General features: G+C 30.8%; 1 protein-coding gene across 1 annotated transcript in view; it reads right to left on the bottom strand.

Moving 5' to 3' along the window:
• LOC111621208 (serine/threonine-protein phosphatase PP1-like) overlaps positions 1–16,463 on the bottom strand; it is a 101,021-nt gene that overhangs the window by 49,632 nt on the left and 34,926 nt on the right. Inside the window, exon 2 of the mRNA XM_023363288.1 lies at positions 10,770–10,975. Within this exon, the coding sequence (XP_023219056.1) occupies positions 10,770–10,975 (206 nt within the window). The remainder of the gene's footprint in view (positions 1–10,769; positions 10,976–16,463) is intronic.

Below are 16,463 nucleotides of genomic sequence, written 5' to 3'. Positions count from 1 at the left end.
TATGTAAGTTTGGATGCAGCAGGTAATCTCCAAAACTACTCATCCGATTTCAAAAATTTTTTCACCAATATTTAGAATGGAACGTCAGGGTGGACATAGGCTGTATATTATTCCGTTAAACATGGGGAATGGACAGTTCTTTACGGTAAGCCTTACGGGGAAGGCTTACCGTAAAGAACTCTGCTTCTATTTATACTATTTTAGATGCGGTTTTTTGCATTTTTGATTGCATTTTAATAGGGTACGTCAACAGAATGTACACTAAGAAGGGATTTTTCGATATTCCCCCCGGGGGGGAGGGACAAGATTAAGGCTTACTGTGAAGAACTTGGCTTCTATTATACTATTTTAGATGCGGGTTTTTGCGTTTTTGATTGCGTTTTAATAGGGTACGTCAACAGAATGTACACTAAAAAGGGATTTTTCGATATCCCCCGCGGGGGAGAGGGACAGGATTAAGGCTTACTGTGAAGAACTTCACTTCTATTATACTATTTTAGATGCGCTTTTGATTGCGCTTTAATTGGTTTTTGCGCTTTTGATTGCGTTTTAATAGGGTACGTCAAGAGAATGTACACTAAGAAAAAATTTTTCGAAAAATTTTCCTTCACGGGGGAAATGTTATACATTTATAATAGATACATTTTGAGCCACAACAAGGCGTGGCGGGGTCTGCTAGTAGAAAGATAAACGTTTTACGGGCTTTGCATTGGTCCCCACAGAGATGTGTTAATGCATGGTCCTTATATGGATAAAAATATGTTATGGTCATTGTGTGGTTCTTATAGAGATAAAAAATATGCTACGAGAATTGTATGGTCCTCATGTAGATGAACGTTTTATGGCAAAGACACGAATGTGTTATGGTCATTGTATGGTTCTTATATAGAAATATAAATGTTATAGTTTTGACATCGATAGTCATGATGGATGTAAAGATGTACATTGTTCCTTATGACTGGGTTATGGTCATTATAATGCTCTTTATATAGATATTCGTATATAAAGGTTTCGTGGTTTCTAGTCACACAGGTTTATATTGGTGTTTATGCTACGTATGGGTACTCTTTATATACTGAAGTAGACAGAAGCGCAAACCGATGATAAAAATCTACAATTCTAGATAATTCTGTAAATAATCCTTTTATACATAAACAAACATTTTTAGTGCATTAAAATAGATTTTCATGTTAACTTAAACAACTTTTAGAGTTGTAGAAAGGTTCAATGACCTTCCACGACAGAGGATAAGCGTCGCTATATCACTTGTAGCATTCAAACGTCATCTTTCAAAAAAATAATAATTTTATTTTCGAATATTTCTCTTCTCTGGCTCCTTATTTATTGATTGAAGATCTTAATAAATTATCTCTTTTTTTTCGGTTTTTACAGGATGAATTTATAAAGAATTGGTAGAGTTAAAGACGTGAAGACGATCGTAAAACACCATCAAACAAAAGCTACTTTGACGAATGTAAATCGCTCCAAAAAATATGCATTATATAAAACGAGGATGTTGAGAATAAAGAATTTTATATTAGCAACAGGATATGAAAGGAGAATAAGAAAAATGGAACTAATATCTTAGTAAATTCAAGCTCCATTCATATGTAAGTACTACTTTATAACCACGTTTCTACGTTATGAATAAACTCCAGCGTGCGGATTGGTCAAATAAAAGAAAGTATTTCATATATTTGCGATAAAAATATAAGGAAATTACCATTTTGATGTGATTCACGTACTTTTCCCTCCTTTTTTTTTATTGCGTAACGATAACATGTATCACCTCAAAGTCGCCATGCAGAGTCGCGACTGTCGGGCGTCTTCTTTGTCGTTTAAAATCAAAACAGAAGACGAAAATAGAAGATTAAATTTTGTAGATAGGAAATAAATTCAATGATATCTTCGTAAATTTCGCGATATCTCGCTGTCCTTGCGTCAGAATATCGCATATAGCGCTCACTTGTAAGCGTTAAACAAGCGCGCGTTATACGTGATACTCTGGCGCAAATTCGTAAAATACCTCATACTGTGCAAGAATTTGTAAATTTGCTTCACAAATTAAAATTTTCTGCGATATTATTATTATTTTATCGATTTTTTTATGTAGATAAATAGAGTAGCGAGACGTGTGGCGAAGTTGTATCGTGTCCCGCTTCCACCTGGAGGGTCCGGGTTTAATTCCCGTTGGGATAGACTCCTCGTTTTTAAATGAATAATTTTTTGTAATTTTAATTAGGAATTTGTTTAAAGAAACAATTATTATTATATTCTTAAAAAATAACTATTAAAAATGCATTTTATATACTATAGTGATTTCACTTTCCTTATGTTATATCCTATTCAAATAGGGAAAATATGATAATCGGTTAAATTTTCAACCCACAGTTATATACATTTTCGATGTTTTAACCCTGCAGGAGACCAAAAATGTAAAATACATCCTTATAAGATCTTTTAATTTAAGATCTTATAAAGATTTAAGATCTATTTAATAGAGAATTATGATCCTTTGAGGCCCTAGAAGCAATTTTGTTTAAGGTCCTTTATGTAAAAATGTTTTTTATATTAAAAAGACAATAAAATCCTTAATAACAACTTTTTGAAAGCTTTTTAAACGTTCACTAAATTTTAGAGGCATATCTTTTTGCTATATAATTTTTGAGGCCTTACGAAACGATGCGGTCCTAGGCGCGCGCCCGGTGAGTCTATTTAATAACTTGCCACTGTCTATTTTGCATTATAACACAGGACTGGATGGAGTTAAATTTAAAAATTTTTGGAAGTTTATTTCTTTATGTTAGGCATTGATGATGATAAATTTAGGTGGGTAAAGGTCAAGAAGACAAAGAGATCACGTGTCACATCTCGAGTAGATTCAGACCTAATGAAAGTTTTACTATTATTAGCATTTACAATTTGTTAAAAACGCACTCTTGCCTCCAAAATAAACCTCACACAAACATACACCCATGCAGGGATTTCATTCCTCCATTTTCAAGCTTAATAACTCCAGCGCCTTTCGTCGAAAATTTCTAAAATTTTGCAAGGAGATTTGTGTATAAGGGAGATCGATGCTGTTAAATTTTGGTGGTTAAAGGTCAACAAGGTGGGGAGATAAAAGAGATCACGTGTCGTATCTCGAGTGGGGTCGGAGTTAACGAAGAGTTTTTTGTTATTATCATTTAAATTTTTTTTTATAAAACTCATTCTTATCCTCAATATTAAACCGTTTTTTTCCATTTTATAATAATTAATTATATAAAAAGCTTTTAATAAAATCTCGTAAGAGATGGCGCCACACGAATTATAAATTCTGAGGCCGGGAAAGTTAAGCATCTCGTTGTTGTATTTCGTTTAACATATGCCAGCTTTTAGAGTAGATCCATTAGCAAATTGTTATATACATTCGGTTTAGAGACGTGTATGAAGATTTGTACAAATGTACACACACGTATGGAAGCGGGAATATACTTTAGTACTGACAAAGACAAAAGCAGAATTGATAAAAACAGATTATTTTCATGTATCTTTGTCATTTAGTAAGAAAAATGGAAACAGCTGTTTCTCGATAAAAAATGAAATACACGTCTGCTGCATTTTCCACTATAAATAATTTTTGAAAGATAAGTTTCTGACAAAGATTTTTCAAATGTTACATAAATGCTATATACTTTATTGAATTTTTATATAATTTTTGAGAAAGTAATTTAAAATACCAAAAGATTCTTCTAATAAAAAACTTAGAAGAATAATATTAAATTTTCAAAAGAATTTTATTTGGAATTTAATAATAATGTATGAAAAAAAAACATTCTTTCTTTTTTTTCAGATTAAAACACTTCAGTTAATTCTCCTTATTTTACATGTTAAAATAATATTTAGTACATATTAAATTATGTTTTAAAAGCACAATAGAAATAGTAAAAATATCCAGCGACGAGTTGCCTAACTTTCCCGGAGGAAAAATCAAAATTTAAATTGTTTGTGGCTCCATCTGTTACGAGGTTTTATTTAAAAAGCTTTTTATATAATTAATTAATTAATTATAAAATGGCAGAAAGCTTAATTTTGAGTGTAGAGAAGAGTTTTATTAAAAAGAATCGTAAATGATGATAACGAGTAAGATCATTAAGATCGCACGTCTCGGGATACGACACGTGACACCCCTTTAACTCCTCACTCTCTCGACCTTTAACCACTAAAATTTAATATTATCGATGCCTCTAATATACAAACTTTCCTGCAAAATTTCAGAAATTTATGACAAAAGGCACGGGAGTTATTAAACTTCAAACGGCGCGAACAAAATCGTGCCCCTCCACACACTAATATTCATACATACAGAAAATAATTTCTGGACGTTTCAAGAGCCCCCTGAATCCAAAAAATATAAAATATTGGGGTCATACGTTCCCTCTGTTATATATAAAAGCTCGGAAAGTATTCGTATCATCATCATCTTCTTCTTGTATGGTAATGATGCTGATACGAATTTTCAAAATCAAAATTCTATAAATTTTTTTTGGAATTTTTTTATGATGATAAATGATGATGATGATTTATTTTATATAAAATTATTATACTTTTTTAAATTATTATTACCAAAATATTTTAATTTAAATATAAATTTCGTCCGTTTAAAATGTTCGGTTTTTTTCAGATATTTTATTTGCTTATTTTTTAAATAAATATTTGAATTTATTGTTTGTAACTTAAAATTTTGAAAGAATATTAGACTATTATTGGATGTATCAGATAATTTAATCGTAGAATTTGCCTCATAAATTAAGATTTATAGAATTGCATGCAACTAACTGCACTGATTAGAATGCAAAACACCCACATTGTTACTTCAAAAATAGCAATAATCTCCGAAAAATAAATTATTATATATTTATTCTAATGTTTATTCGTATCAGTTTTGCTCTATCAAACTTTAAATCTCTATAAAAAAAACTTTTTTTTCTATCATATTTCGTATATTCTTCATTACGTATCGTATGATTGAGTTTGGATTGCTCTTCGGGAATCAACATTATTCATGCTTTGTAAGCACGAAAAATCGATGGTATCATTATGGAATTTTAAAAATTCTTTTATTTTTAATCATAAAATACGAAAAATTAAATTAACTGTCTCCAATTTTATCTAAATATATCAAAAAAACCTATCAAAATTCGGCTTTCTGCTTCTAAATCCATTCCTCAAGAGTTTACATGTAATACACAACTTAATTTATATTTCTACGTTGTACATAAGCTAGAAGTATAATTATTATATATTATTTTCTGTTATGAAATGCATAAAGCAACGTGCATATTAATCTAAATCTTAAAAAATACGAAGAATCCTTACTGCTTCTAAATTCATCCCTCAAGAAGTTTCATATGATACATATAACTTAATTATGCATGTAATCGTACGTAAACTAGAAGTATAATCATTACATATTATTTTCTGGTTGAAAAATGTTATTTTCTGTTATAAAATATGGGAAGCAGCGTGCATATTAATGTAAATCTCAATGGATACGGAGGACGTTGCCCTCAACAGTTACTAAATCTCAGACAGGAATCTTCGATCATCTACCTTATATTCGCATTGTGATGCATGCACGGTGTATATCTGAAAGTTTCGGAAATAATAAGAGCCTTCTCTCAATACAAATTAGGTTTTTTAGGAGATGGAATCGATAGAGAATACAATGACCCACTTCAGTAACATGCTATTGAAATCGATTCTCTCCTCCAGCAGAAGTTAACCTAATTTCAGTAAAAATTTTGATATTAATTGCTAAAAAAATTGCTATCAATTTTTTTAAAAAATCATCTCATTAAATTGTTAAATTAAAAAATTTTAAAACTAATTATTTATAAATAGAATCTAAACTTTAATTAGAAATGTAATTTTTTTTTAATTCTTTCCTCCCTGCAGACACTAAGAAGGCCCTTTTTAAAGCAAGTTCTATCGGGGTTAGGCTAGGCCAGGCCCACAATGGGGGCGGGTGGTGAGCGTGGGTGTTAGCAGAGGAGGAAACAGGCACTTGGCCCCCACTGGGATCGAGTATAAAGTTTCACAAATTATAATCGCAAAACTGAGATATGTGACATTTATTGATGCAATACTATATTCTATAATATACTTGTGATTTGGTTTATTTGTATATGCGACACATGAACGATCTGTCGACTGGATTCCTCCCGGGTGTCACCTCGTCGGCAGATCGCTCACGTGTCGCATATACAAATAAACTTTTAACATAAAAAAACACGTATATTTTATGGGAAAGCGACCCCTATTTAGATGTTACTAACGCAGTGGCTCGTTATCCTATGGGAGAAAAAGGCAATTGACTGAAGCCCCCACCAACGGGGGCCTCAAATCAATCTTTCATAAGAAAATATTTTCCCCAAAAAATTCCCTTGTAGCCAACACCGTATATGGTGTCCCCTAATTCAAATTTGCCTGGACTACATGAAGCTATAACGTTGTACTAACGTGAAGAAAACCCGGAAAACTCCACGTGCCAACACGTTGGCCAGGCGCGAACCCACAACCAACTATCAATGTTCGGTGATTATAGCCATTCGGTGACTGGTGGGTCAATCTACTTGTGAAAGAAACACGATAAATTAAATAAAATTTTATTGATGTAATTATTTGTCTTCAAGCTTTCCTTCCCTAGAAAATATTCTGCAGAAGTGATGGATGGAGTCTGACATATCCGGATGAATCCGTCCGAAAACTTCCTGGAATTTTTCGATCTATCAGGATTCAATCCAGGATTCCAGATCCCTCAGAGTGGTAAGCTGTCACCTTAACCACTCGGCCATCCAACCGTGATAAATGTAAATTATTATTAAAAAAATAATTTTTCTTTTCAATTTATGATTTTTGAAATGATTAAAACGTTAATTTTGTATTTTTTTAATTACATCTTATCGGTTTAATTCCTTATTTAAACAGAAATAGAGTTTTAAACTTAAATATAATCTGTAATAGTTCTATACATTTTTAAACAGATTTAGCTTTTCTATNTTTATCATCCTTCCCACATGTTTATCATCACTATCACTCGTTTATTGTCTGTCTCGTTTATCGTCCATCTCACTTGTTCGGCTGCAATTTTCGAATTGCAGACCTATACATTTCCACTGTCGTCCGTCTGTTAATAACTCGTTAATATCGAGAAAAGAATGATATATGAAAATCGAGACTATGTGAATTTAGACTTCGATTTATATATATATATAATCCTTAGAAACGAATCAGAAGTTGTTTTTTCTCGAAGAGATTTCTCTATAAATCCCCACAAACTCGAAACTAAATGGATTTATAAAACCTTGTAAACGTTTATATAAAAGTAAATTCGTCTTTAAAACGTTTCAAACGTTAAAATATTATTAAACAAATATAATTTTTGTACTTTTCCGGCTGTTATATGAAAATTTTGGGGGTTCTTTTTCGACACGGGTCCTCCAAATGTCGAGAAATGAAAAAAAATTGGTGTTTTTTCTGTATGTAGGGATGTTTGCGTGTGAGGCACGATTTTGTTCAGAAGTTAATAAATCCCGTGCCCTTTGTCGAAATTTTCTGAAATTTTGCAGGAGGGTTTGAGTATTAGGGGGAAACGTTTACAGAAATTTTCAACCAAATCGAATTATTGGTTCGAGAGATATGGCCCCACTTCATTAACATCTCCGGAACCAATCTGAAAGTTCGTTTATTTTGTTAAAGTACGGCAACGCAACACTTGGGCCATCTGCGTAGGGGAATGCTTTCCTAGAGACCTTTCTGAGGGTAACTGGTCCCTATTCAAGCGTTACAAACATGGAGATAACCCGGAAAACTCCACGTGGCCTGCCCGTCCTGGCGAGCCGCGAACCCACGATCGAACGCCCAGTGCTCAGGGAACGGAACCGCTTGACCACTAATGGACCCTGAAGACTTAAAGATAATGGCAGCAGTTATTAGGGACGAAAACAAAGAATTCCGGGAAAAATCCATCAACGTGTTTCCAGTTTTTTTTTTAAATTAAAAAAATATATGTATTAAAGTGTGTGTTAAACGATTATTTTTAGCGTAAAAAATGACGCATTATTGGAGATTTCGAATGACATATCCCCCATCAGAATTATGGGAAATTGAATTGTAAATTAATTACGAATCATTTTATGTATAAAATAATTGTATTTTTGTTGTAAATTATATATAATTTTTACTCTTAGATCATAATTCTGAGGATTGTTTGCTGGCATCACGCTGTGTTGGCATAGATTTTTACTGGAGTGATGATGCTCTTATCTCAATTTTCTTAGAATTTATTTTATGGTAAGTGATTCAACACAGCAACAATATATTGTTTTTTTGTAGAATTTCCTATAATTTAAACTCAATTCTTAACGTTTTATTTTTATTGCTGGTTTCATTCTCGATTGCTGTTTTCTGTCATCTGTTACATTTTAACATTGTCTCGCTCTCTTCTTTTGTTGATTTTATTTATTTTAACGCTTTACTGTACTTTTATAGCGAGCATTTTTTAGTTTATTTACAGTTTTTACGATCAATTTTTTCGAGGTTTAATTGTTTTATTTAGAGTAGAATTTAGACTTAATGATACAGGTATCCCTCGCAAATATTTGAAAATTGTCATTTAAAAAATGACAATTTTTAAAGTTATTTGTTAAAGTTATACGAAAAGTTAATCAAATTGATTATTTAAAATAATTAATTACATTACTAAATGTATATTTTTTCTGATTACTTTAAACTGAAATATACATTTCGCTTTACGACTGGCGTAAGTTTTCTATCGGTATTATGATCTCTGTGAAGTTCTGTATGCTTTCGTTGGTCGTCTCTCTCATTTTTTTATCATCCTTCTCGCTCGTTTATCAATCATTTCACCCGTTCATCATTTTCATCATCCTTCATCATCCATCTTACTTGATTATCATCCTTCCCACATGTTTATCATCATTATCACTCGTTTATCATCTATCTCATCCGTTTATCATCCTTCCCTCATGTTTATCATCATTATCGCTCATTTATTATCTATTTCATCCGTTTATCATCCTTCCCACATGTTTATCATCATTATCACTCGTTTATCATCTATCTCATCCATTTATCATCCTTCCCACATGTTTATCATCACTATCACTCGTTTATCATCTATCTCATCCGTTTATCATCCTTCCCACATGTTTATCATCACTATCACTCGTTTATCATCTATCTCATCCGTTTATCATCCTTCCCACATGTTTATCATCACTATCACTCGTTTATCATCTATCTCATTCGTTTATCATCCTTCCCACATGTTTATCATCACTATCACTCGTTTATTGTCTGTCTCGTTTATCGTCCATCTCACTTGTTCGGCTGCAATTTTCGAATTGCAGACCTATACATTTCCACTGTCGTCCGTCTGTTAATAACTCGTTAATATCGAGAAAAGAATGATATATGAAAATCGAGACTATGTGAATTTAGACTTCGATTTACGACGGATCCTATAAAGACGGTTTATTATAAATACGAGAGTTTATTTTATCAGCATTAACGCATGTTAATTTATAATATACAGTAAAACCTGTGTAAACCGGAATCGCACGTTAATGAATATTTTTCCGGATTGATTGGTTTCTGTTTTGAACAGATTACGTTTAGGACAAGTTTCACTGTAATTTATGGGGAAAATATGGCTTTAACTGATTGTAGTTACACTATTTTTTTTCAAAATATATGTCCTCGGTTTTAGTAGTCTTGTACCCCTGTATATCATACTTCTCCTAATAACAATCGAGTCGTGCCGGTCATTTAACTCCGTTCTGGAGAGAATTTTTTACTTGAAATCATGTGACTTCAGGTATATACTGGAATTTGGTATACAGGTAATCGTGACCGGACCATGATCCGGAAAATGGAGTTTTATATATATATATATATGAAAATCAAGACCAGAATAAAAGTAAATTCGTCTTTAAAACGTTTCAAACGTTAAAATATTATTAAACAAATATAATTTTTGTACTTTTCCGGCTGTTATATGAAAATTTTGGNGTCAGTGGGAATGTATAAGCGTGCAATATTCAAATTAAAGCCCAATAAGAGGTTAAAAATATTAATTTTAAAGAAAAATAATTCTTTAATTAAATTAAAAGCTTAATATTTTTACTAAAATTAGATATAACAAAGAAAATAATAAATTATACTAGAAATGAAGCATTATAAATCTTACTCTCTTGTATGTACTTTAGTGATTTGTATAGAAGCATAGAAATTGAAGAAGAAAGACAAGAGAAGGAAAGATTAATAAAGGAAGGGATGAGATTTATAAAAAAAAATATAGTTTATAATTTAAAAAATCACGTGACTTCCCGGTCTGGACAGGAAGCTCTTATACGGAATATCCGGTCTGGATTATACCCCTGTACATCATATTTCTCCTGATGGCAATCGAGTCATGCCGGTCATCTAACTCCGTTCTGGAGAGAATTTTTGAATTGAAATCACGTGACTTCCGGTCCAAATGTGAATTTGGTATACAGGTAATCGTGACCGGACCATGATCCGGAAAATGGAGTTTTATATATATATATATATGAAAATCGAGACCAGATATGGAAAGCTATCCATATCTGATCTCGATTTTCAACTGTCTAATTCCAGATTAAAGAAGGACAAACATACGGACGAAAATCTGTACTAAAATTAAGGGGGGGAAAGTTTAATGACGTAAATAAATGCATTACCTGTCGACGTAATCACCCAAGAAGAGATAATTGGCATCAGGCGGATAACCCGTTTTATCGAAATGTCTTAGGAGATCAGAATACTGTCCGTGAATGTCACCAACAATGTTGACAGGTGCTTCAAGTTCGACTAACATGGGCTGTTGTAGAAAGATTTCTCTAGAAACGTGACACAGTTGACGGATTTGATATTCTGGTAATTGGACCTAAAAAACAAAAAAGGGTAAAATAAAATTTAGTAAAACGTATTTTTAATTATAAATTTCCTATAAATAATTTAAGATTTATGGAAATTCTATAGAATTAATGCAGTTCTTTATATATTTTTCCATCGTTTTCGGCGTTAATTTACAAGAAAATCGCACTTTAAATGAGCATAAATTGCTGCTTTTTCGTGTTTTGCGTCGTAAATAATGCGATTCTTTAATGGAATAAATTAAATAATTTGATTAATTTGTAATATTTGTCGTTTTAAAGCGTAATTTTGAAATCTTTTAAGTGAAAAAATCGAGGAAAATAAGCACAGGTGGAGGGAGAAATTAGCGCATCACGGATGAAAAATTCATTAAAATTCGACTCTAAGATCGATATTTTGTAGAGAAAAACTTATATTTTCGTTATCCATAGCATAAGTTTTTAAAATTCTACTTAAAAATATAAAAAGTAAGTCAATTTTAACCCGCTTACAGCGCGCAAAATAAATTAACGAAAGATCTCTCCTTCGATATTACGCAATTTTAGGAAAATTAAGCATTTATCCCATTGAAAAATAATAATATTTCACGTTAAATGATTCGAAATTCGATCTGACAAACAATGTAGAAGCACATTTCACATGAGATTCGATCGACCCATTCGTCGATCGATGACGAAGGTTGAAATTGTTACCACAAACGTAATGCCGACCGTGTTACTTTAGTATTAAAACTAATCTCTGTTTAAAATAATAGAAATGTATGATAAAATGTCTGCCGTTTATGTACTTAAATATATTCGAAAGCATCGTAAAGTTACTGTTGAATTATTCATCTTTACTGAAGTAAACAATGCTGTTTTAACAGCTGCGACTTCTCTATAAGCTTATGAAATTTTCATTTCCTGATTAAATTTTTAATACATTTTGCTTTTTTAATAAAATTATTCAATTTTTTAAAGATTTAATTACATTTTTATTGCTTTTTTTTTACTCTTAAAACACTGTTTATCTTGTTAAAACAGGGTGCGAGTATGTAAGAACGTGCTCGAAATGACGGATTTTAAGCTTAATTTCAATAAATATTTAAAGTAAATTTGTTTTTTTTTATTAAAATTATTTAACTCTTTAAAGAATTAACGCTAGTTTAATGCGTTTTTCTTCTTAAAATACTCGTTTATCTTATTCTTTAATGGGGCATGACTATGTAAGAAAATGTTGATAACCTTCTCGAAAGGATAGATTTTAAGAATAATTTCAATAAAAAAAAATTGTATTTATGTAATATAAAAACGGTTAATTGAGATATAAAACTTGAAAATATTCAACAGAATAAGAGAAATTGCTGTTTATTTTTGTAATAAATCAGATAATTAATTAGTCTAAGATAAGAGTGGTTTTACCACTTTTGTAAGCAAAATTACCAAAGGGATCAATGAATAAACGTTAAAGAATATATCAAAGAAAAAATTTTACGATTTTTACAATCGTAAAAAGATAAGAAAATGCGATAAAAGTTTCAATTTTTATTCTTTAATATTTTATTATTTGCTTAAAAGTTACATTTAATAAATTGATATTCTGTTTACAGTTCAAACAAAATGTATTTTCCTCTTTATTTTAAGCTATATTTTTTGCTTTCGAAATTTTACAAAAAAAATCCCTACAATTTAAACGTAATTTTTATCCCCGTTTTGAAGCTTAAATACGACGAAAACTCGAGTGTTTTTTGACACGTTTTACGTGAAATTTTAATTGTTTAAGCATTTAAACTCGTATAAAATGAATAGAATTAAAGTGATATTTTCGAAATTTATTTAAAATAGCGTGTTTAATCGTGTATTACGCGCAGAAAATTGCTAGCATCGAATATAATCCGCACCTGTATGGAGTTTTGTACCAGTCGACTCCACTATAACACTGTTGATAATTCCGTTTTATATGAATTCCATGTTGTACGAGTCACTTAGATTTTATAAATACGTGTGCCGGGCTATGAACGGCTCACGTATTTGTAAAATCTAAGTGACTCGTACAACATGGAATTCATATAAAACGGAATTATCAACAGTGTTATAGGGGATTGACTGTAATTGTAATTTAAAATCGGCGTATAACCCGCACCCCTTCGTTGTCTTTTAACGCAGTTAAATTATGCTTAATAAGTAATTTTTTAAATAAATGAATGTTATTAAATTTATATTAAACTGTTCATTATGTTAATTTAATATTATTTGAATCGTATTTTTTTAATTAAATTAATTTAAATAATGAAAAAAAATTTATTGATTTTTTTCTTTCTTATGTTTTGGCTTGTTATTAATGATGATTACTTAGAAATGGAAGTTTAAAAGTTGTATTATTTTTTTTAAATTAATTTTAATAAGTTTTTACTTTGTTAAATGTAAAATTAATATTATAAAATTCATTGATTAATTTTATAATTGATTTAGTACAACTGTATATTTTTTTAAGCAAATAACTTAAAGTTTTCAATTGTTTCAGGTCAAAAAATAGGAGTTAAAGATACCAGGAATTAGGTGAAAATTGGTAAGTAGCGTACTTAATATATTTACCTGTAACTAAGGAAATATTTATGAATTTTGTACTGAAATTCTATACTTTTCGGTGGATACAGCTCTTGTTTTTTCACCTTTATTTAATTAAAACGTGAGGGTTTAACATACATGACAGTCAAGAATGCCACAGGGGAGTAAAAGGAGCAAATGCCCTGGGCCTGAGAAAGTAGAGCCTTTACGCAATGTTTTTTATATATATATAATTAGGCCTCAATTTGAAAAAAAAAACTGTAGACCTAAAATTTTCACTTCCTTAATTTCGAGAACGGAGTTAGATGAAAGTCGAAGCCAGATATGAAAATTTTAGGGCCAGGAGGTCTCTATTAACTATATACGAACTTCCGGGGTAGATCGGAAGTCACATGATCTCAAATTGTTAGTGTCTTGCCTCTATACATTATACTTTTCCTGTCATCAAGCCCCTGTACATTATACTTTTCCTGATAACAACAAAGTCATGCTGGTAATTTCTCTGTTGGGGGAAATTTTTGACTTGAAATCACATGATTCCGGTGTAAACTGGAAATTCCTATATAGTTAACTGAAATATAATGAATTAGGTAATGTAAGTGACCTTACATTACATAAATGACATTTTAGAGAAATTATTCACTTATAATTAAGCTAGAGACAGAGAGAGTGACTTATTATTGTTGGAATTAGCCATGGATTTATTGGAAGAAAAATATAATTTGTTGTTAAGAAAAATAAATGTGGAGTAAGAGTAAAAAGAGACTGGATTTTTGCCAAATAAAAGAGATTTCCAATTATTGGATTATCTGTTTATATTCCACTTCTGTTAATTGTTTTTCTTTTATTTATTTTAATGCTTTTAAATACGATTTTATTACATTATTTATATTTGCTGTTTTTTCGAAATGAATTATTCTTTGTTTTATAACTTGTACAATAAATGGATTGTGGTTTTAATCGCCTGTATTGTTCATTTTGCAGTGAGTAAATTAATGGAGGATTGTTGAAGTCGGTTTATATATATTTTAACAGGAATCTGAGGAGGAAGGAAAGGAAGGAAAAGAAAGAGAAAGAAGTAAGGATAGAAAATAACAAAATAAAAAAATAAAGCAAAGGGGAGGAATAAGAAGGAAAAAAAGGAAGAAATTAGAGGTGGGGGAGAAGAAGAAGGGAGGAAATAAAAGAGGAGGAAGAGGAAGAAGATAAAGGAAGAGGAGGAGGAAGAAGTAAAGAAAAAGGAAGAAATTAAAGGTGGGGAAGGAGAAGAAGAAGGAAGAAGATAAAAGAGGAAGATGAAGGAGGAACAAGAGAAAGAAGTACAGGATAAAAAGGAAGAGCGTAAAGGAGAAAGAGAATGAAAGACAGGAAAAATAAAAAAGAAGGAGGAAAAACAGGAGAAGAAGAAAAATAAAAATACATTATTGCTGGCATTTTCTTTCTTGTTCCAACAAAAATATTTACTGGCTTTGATACAATTTTAACGAACTCGTTTCATTTTCGAATCGAGTTTCCATTTTATTTATCTTTTAATTCTCTTTAAGTAAAAATGCTGAATATTGTTTTTGTAATTCTGTCTTAAAAGCTTCATATTCGTTCCATTTAACTAATGTAAAATGGTGCAAAATTCCAATTACCCTTTCTTTTTAACTTTTAATTTAATTCGTGTATATCGTTTGCATTCTTGCAGTTTTATTAATCACTAACTCTACTATAGAGAGGCTTATGGAATTTCCTGCATTCGCATCTTGGATGAAACTACAAATAAATTGTTTTAATTATAATTTTAAAATATAATTCTTATATAAAATTATGTAATTAACGTTAAATTAATATTTTTTCATAATAATACTCACGAGATATATATTTTTTTCTCGTAATAAAATACACGTTACTCTTGGGAGATCGCGACCTACTGATTGAGAAACGTCACCTTACATACTAACGATTTAACCACTTATATATTCTACTTTACCTATCAACGTTTACAATTTGGGTGTGTGTACAATTACTGTTATGAGTCCTATTTAAATAATTAATTAAAAAAGTGTTAGAAGTGAATGAAACTGGAGCAAATTCATTCAAATTCAACCAACGTTATTTCTAACGTTTCAAGGGATTTGATGAAGTCCCCGCTTTGTTTATCTATTATATAATTCGAATTTAATAAACGGGAAAACTTTATTACTATAATACTTATTTATTGTGACATAATCACTGAAAATTTCGTCACAATGCTCGCAATTTTAGTAGTGTCTTGTTCCCATACATCATACTTTTCCTGTTAGCAATGAAGTCGTGCAGTTCAGGCGAAAATATTTGAATTAAAATAACGTAATTTCCGGTCTAAACCGGATGCTCCTATATAGCTAATAGGGGCCTATATCTTGTTTTGACCTTCATCTATCTAATTCCGTATTCTTTGATATAATTAAGGAAATAATATCAAATTCACATGGAAATAATGCTTTAGAATTCTTTGAAAGTGTGAATTTCAGAATAATTTTCGATGAAATTTGAGACTATTCTAAAGAAACAAAGATCTACTGGGGGAAAAAAGTAAATTGCATACTCCGAAGTAATTCAAGGAATCTTTCCAAGATGATTCCTTTGGAAGTCATTTTGAGGACTATTTCTGGAGATTTGTACATTTTAAATTGCTCAGATTTGTAGAAATTGTATTGTATAGTTAGAGATTTAAGCTGCACGGTTAGTAATTTAACACAATTTAAGTTTCAGATCACAACTGCATAAAGATAATACCCTGCGAAGTTATCATCACAGAATCCCAGAAGACTAGAGATGGCAATTTTTTAAGGCTAACAGCTTGGAATTTTAATTTTTTTGGATGGTAATTTATCATTAGAAATGTCACTTCCAAAACTAGAATTTGAATGAAAATGTAAACTTTTGACCTAAATTCCTGTGGACAATACAGGGTACTGCGGATTT

The sequence above is a fragment of the Centruroides sculpturatus genome, unplaced genomic scaffold (assembly GCF_000671375.1).
Source record: "Centruroides sculpturatus isolate CEXI.00-Female unplaced genomic scaffold, Cexi_2.0 scaffold211, whole genome shotgun sequence".
NCBI lineage: Eukaryota > Metazoa > Arthropoda > Arachnida > Scorpiones > Buthidae > Centruroides > Centruroides sculpturatus.
Note: the sequence above shows the minus strand (reverse complement) of the source record. Positions and strands in the feature narration are given on the sequence as shown.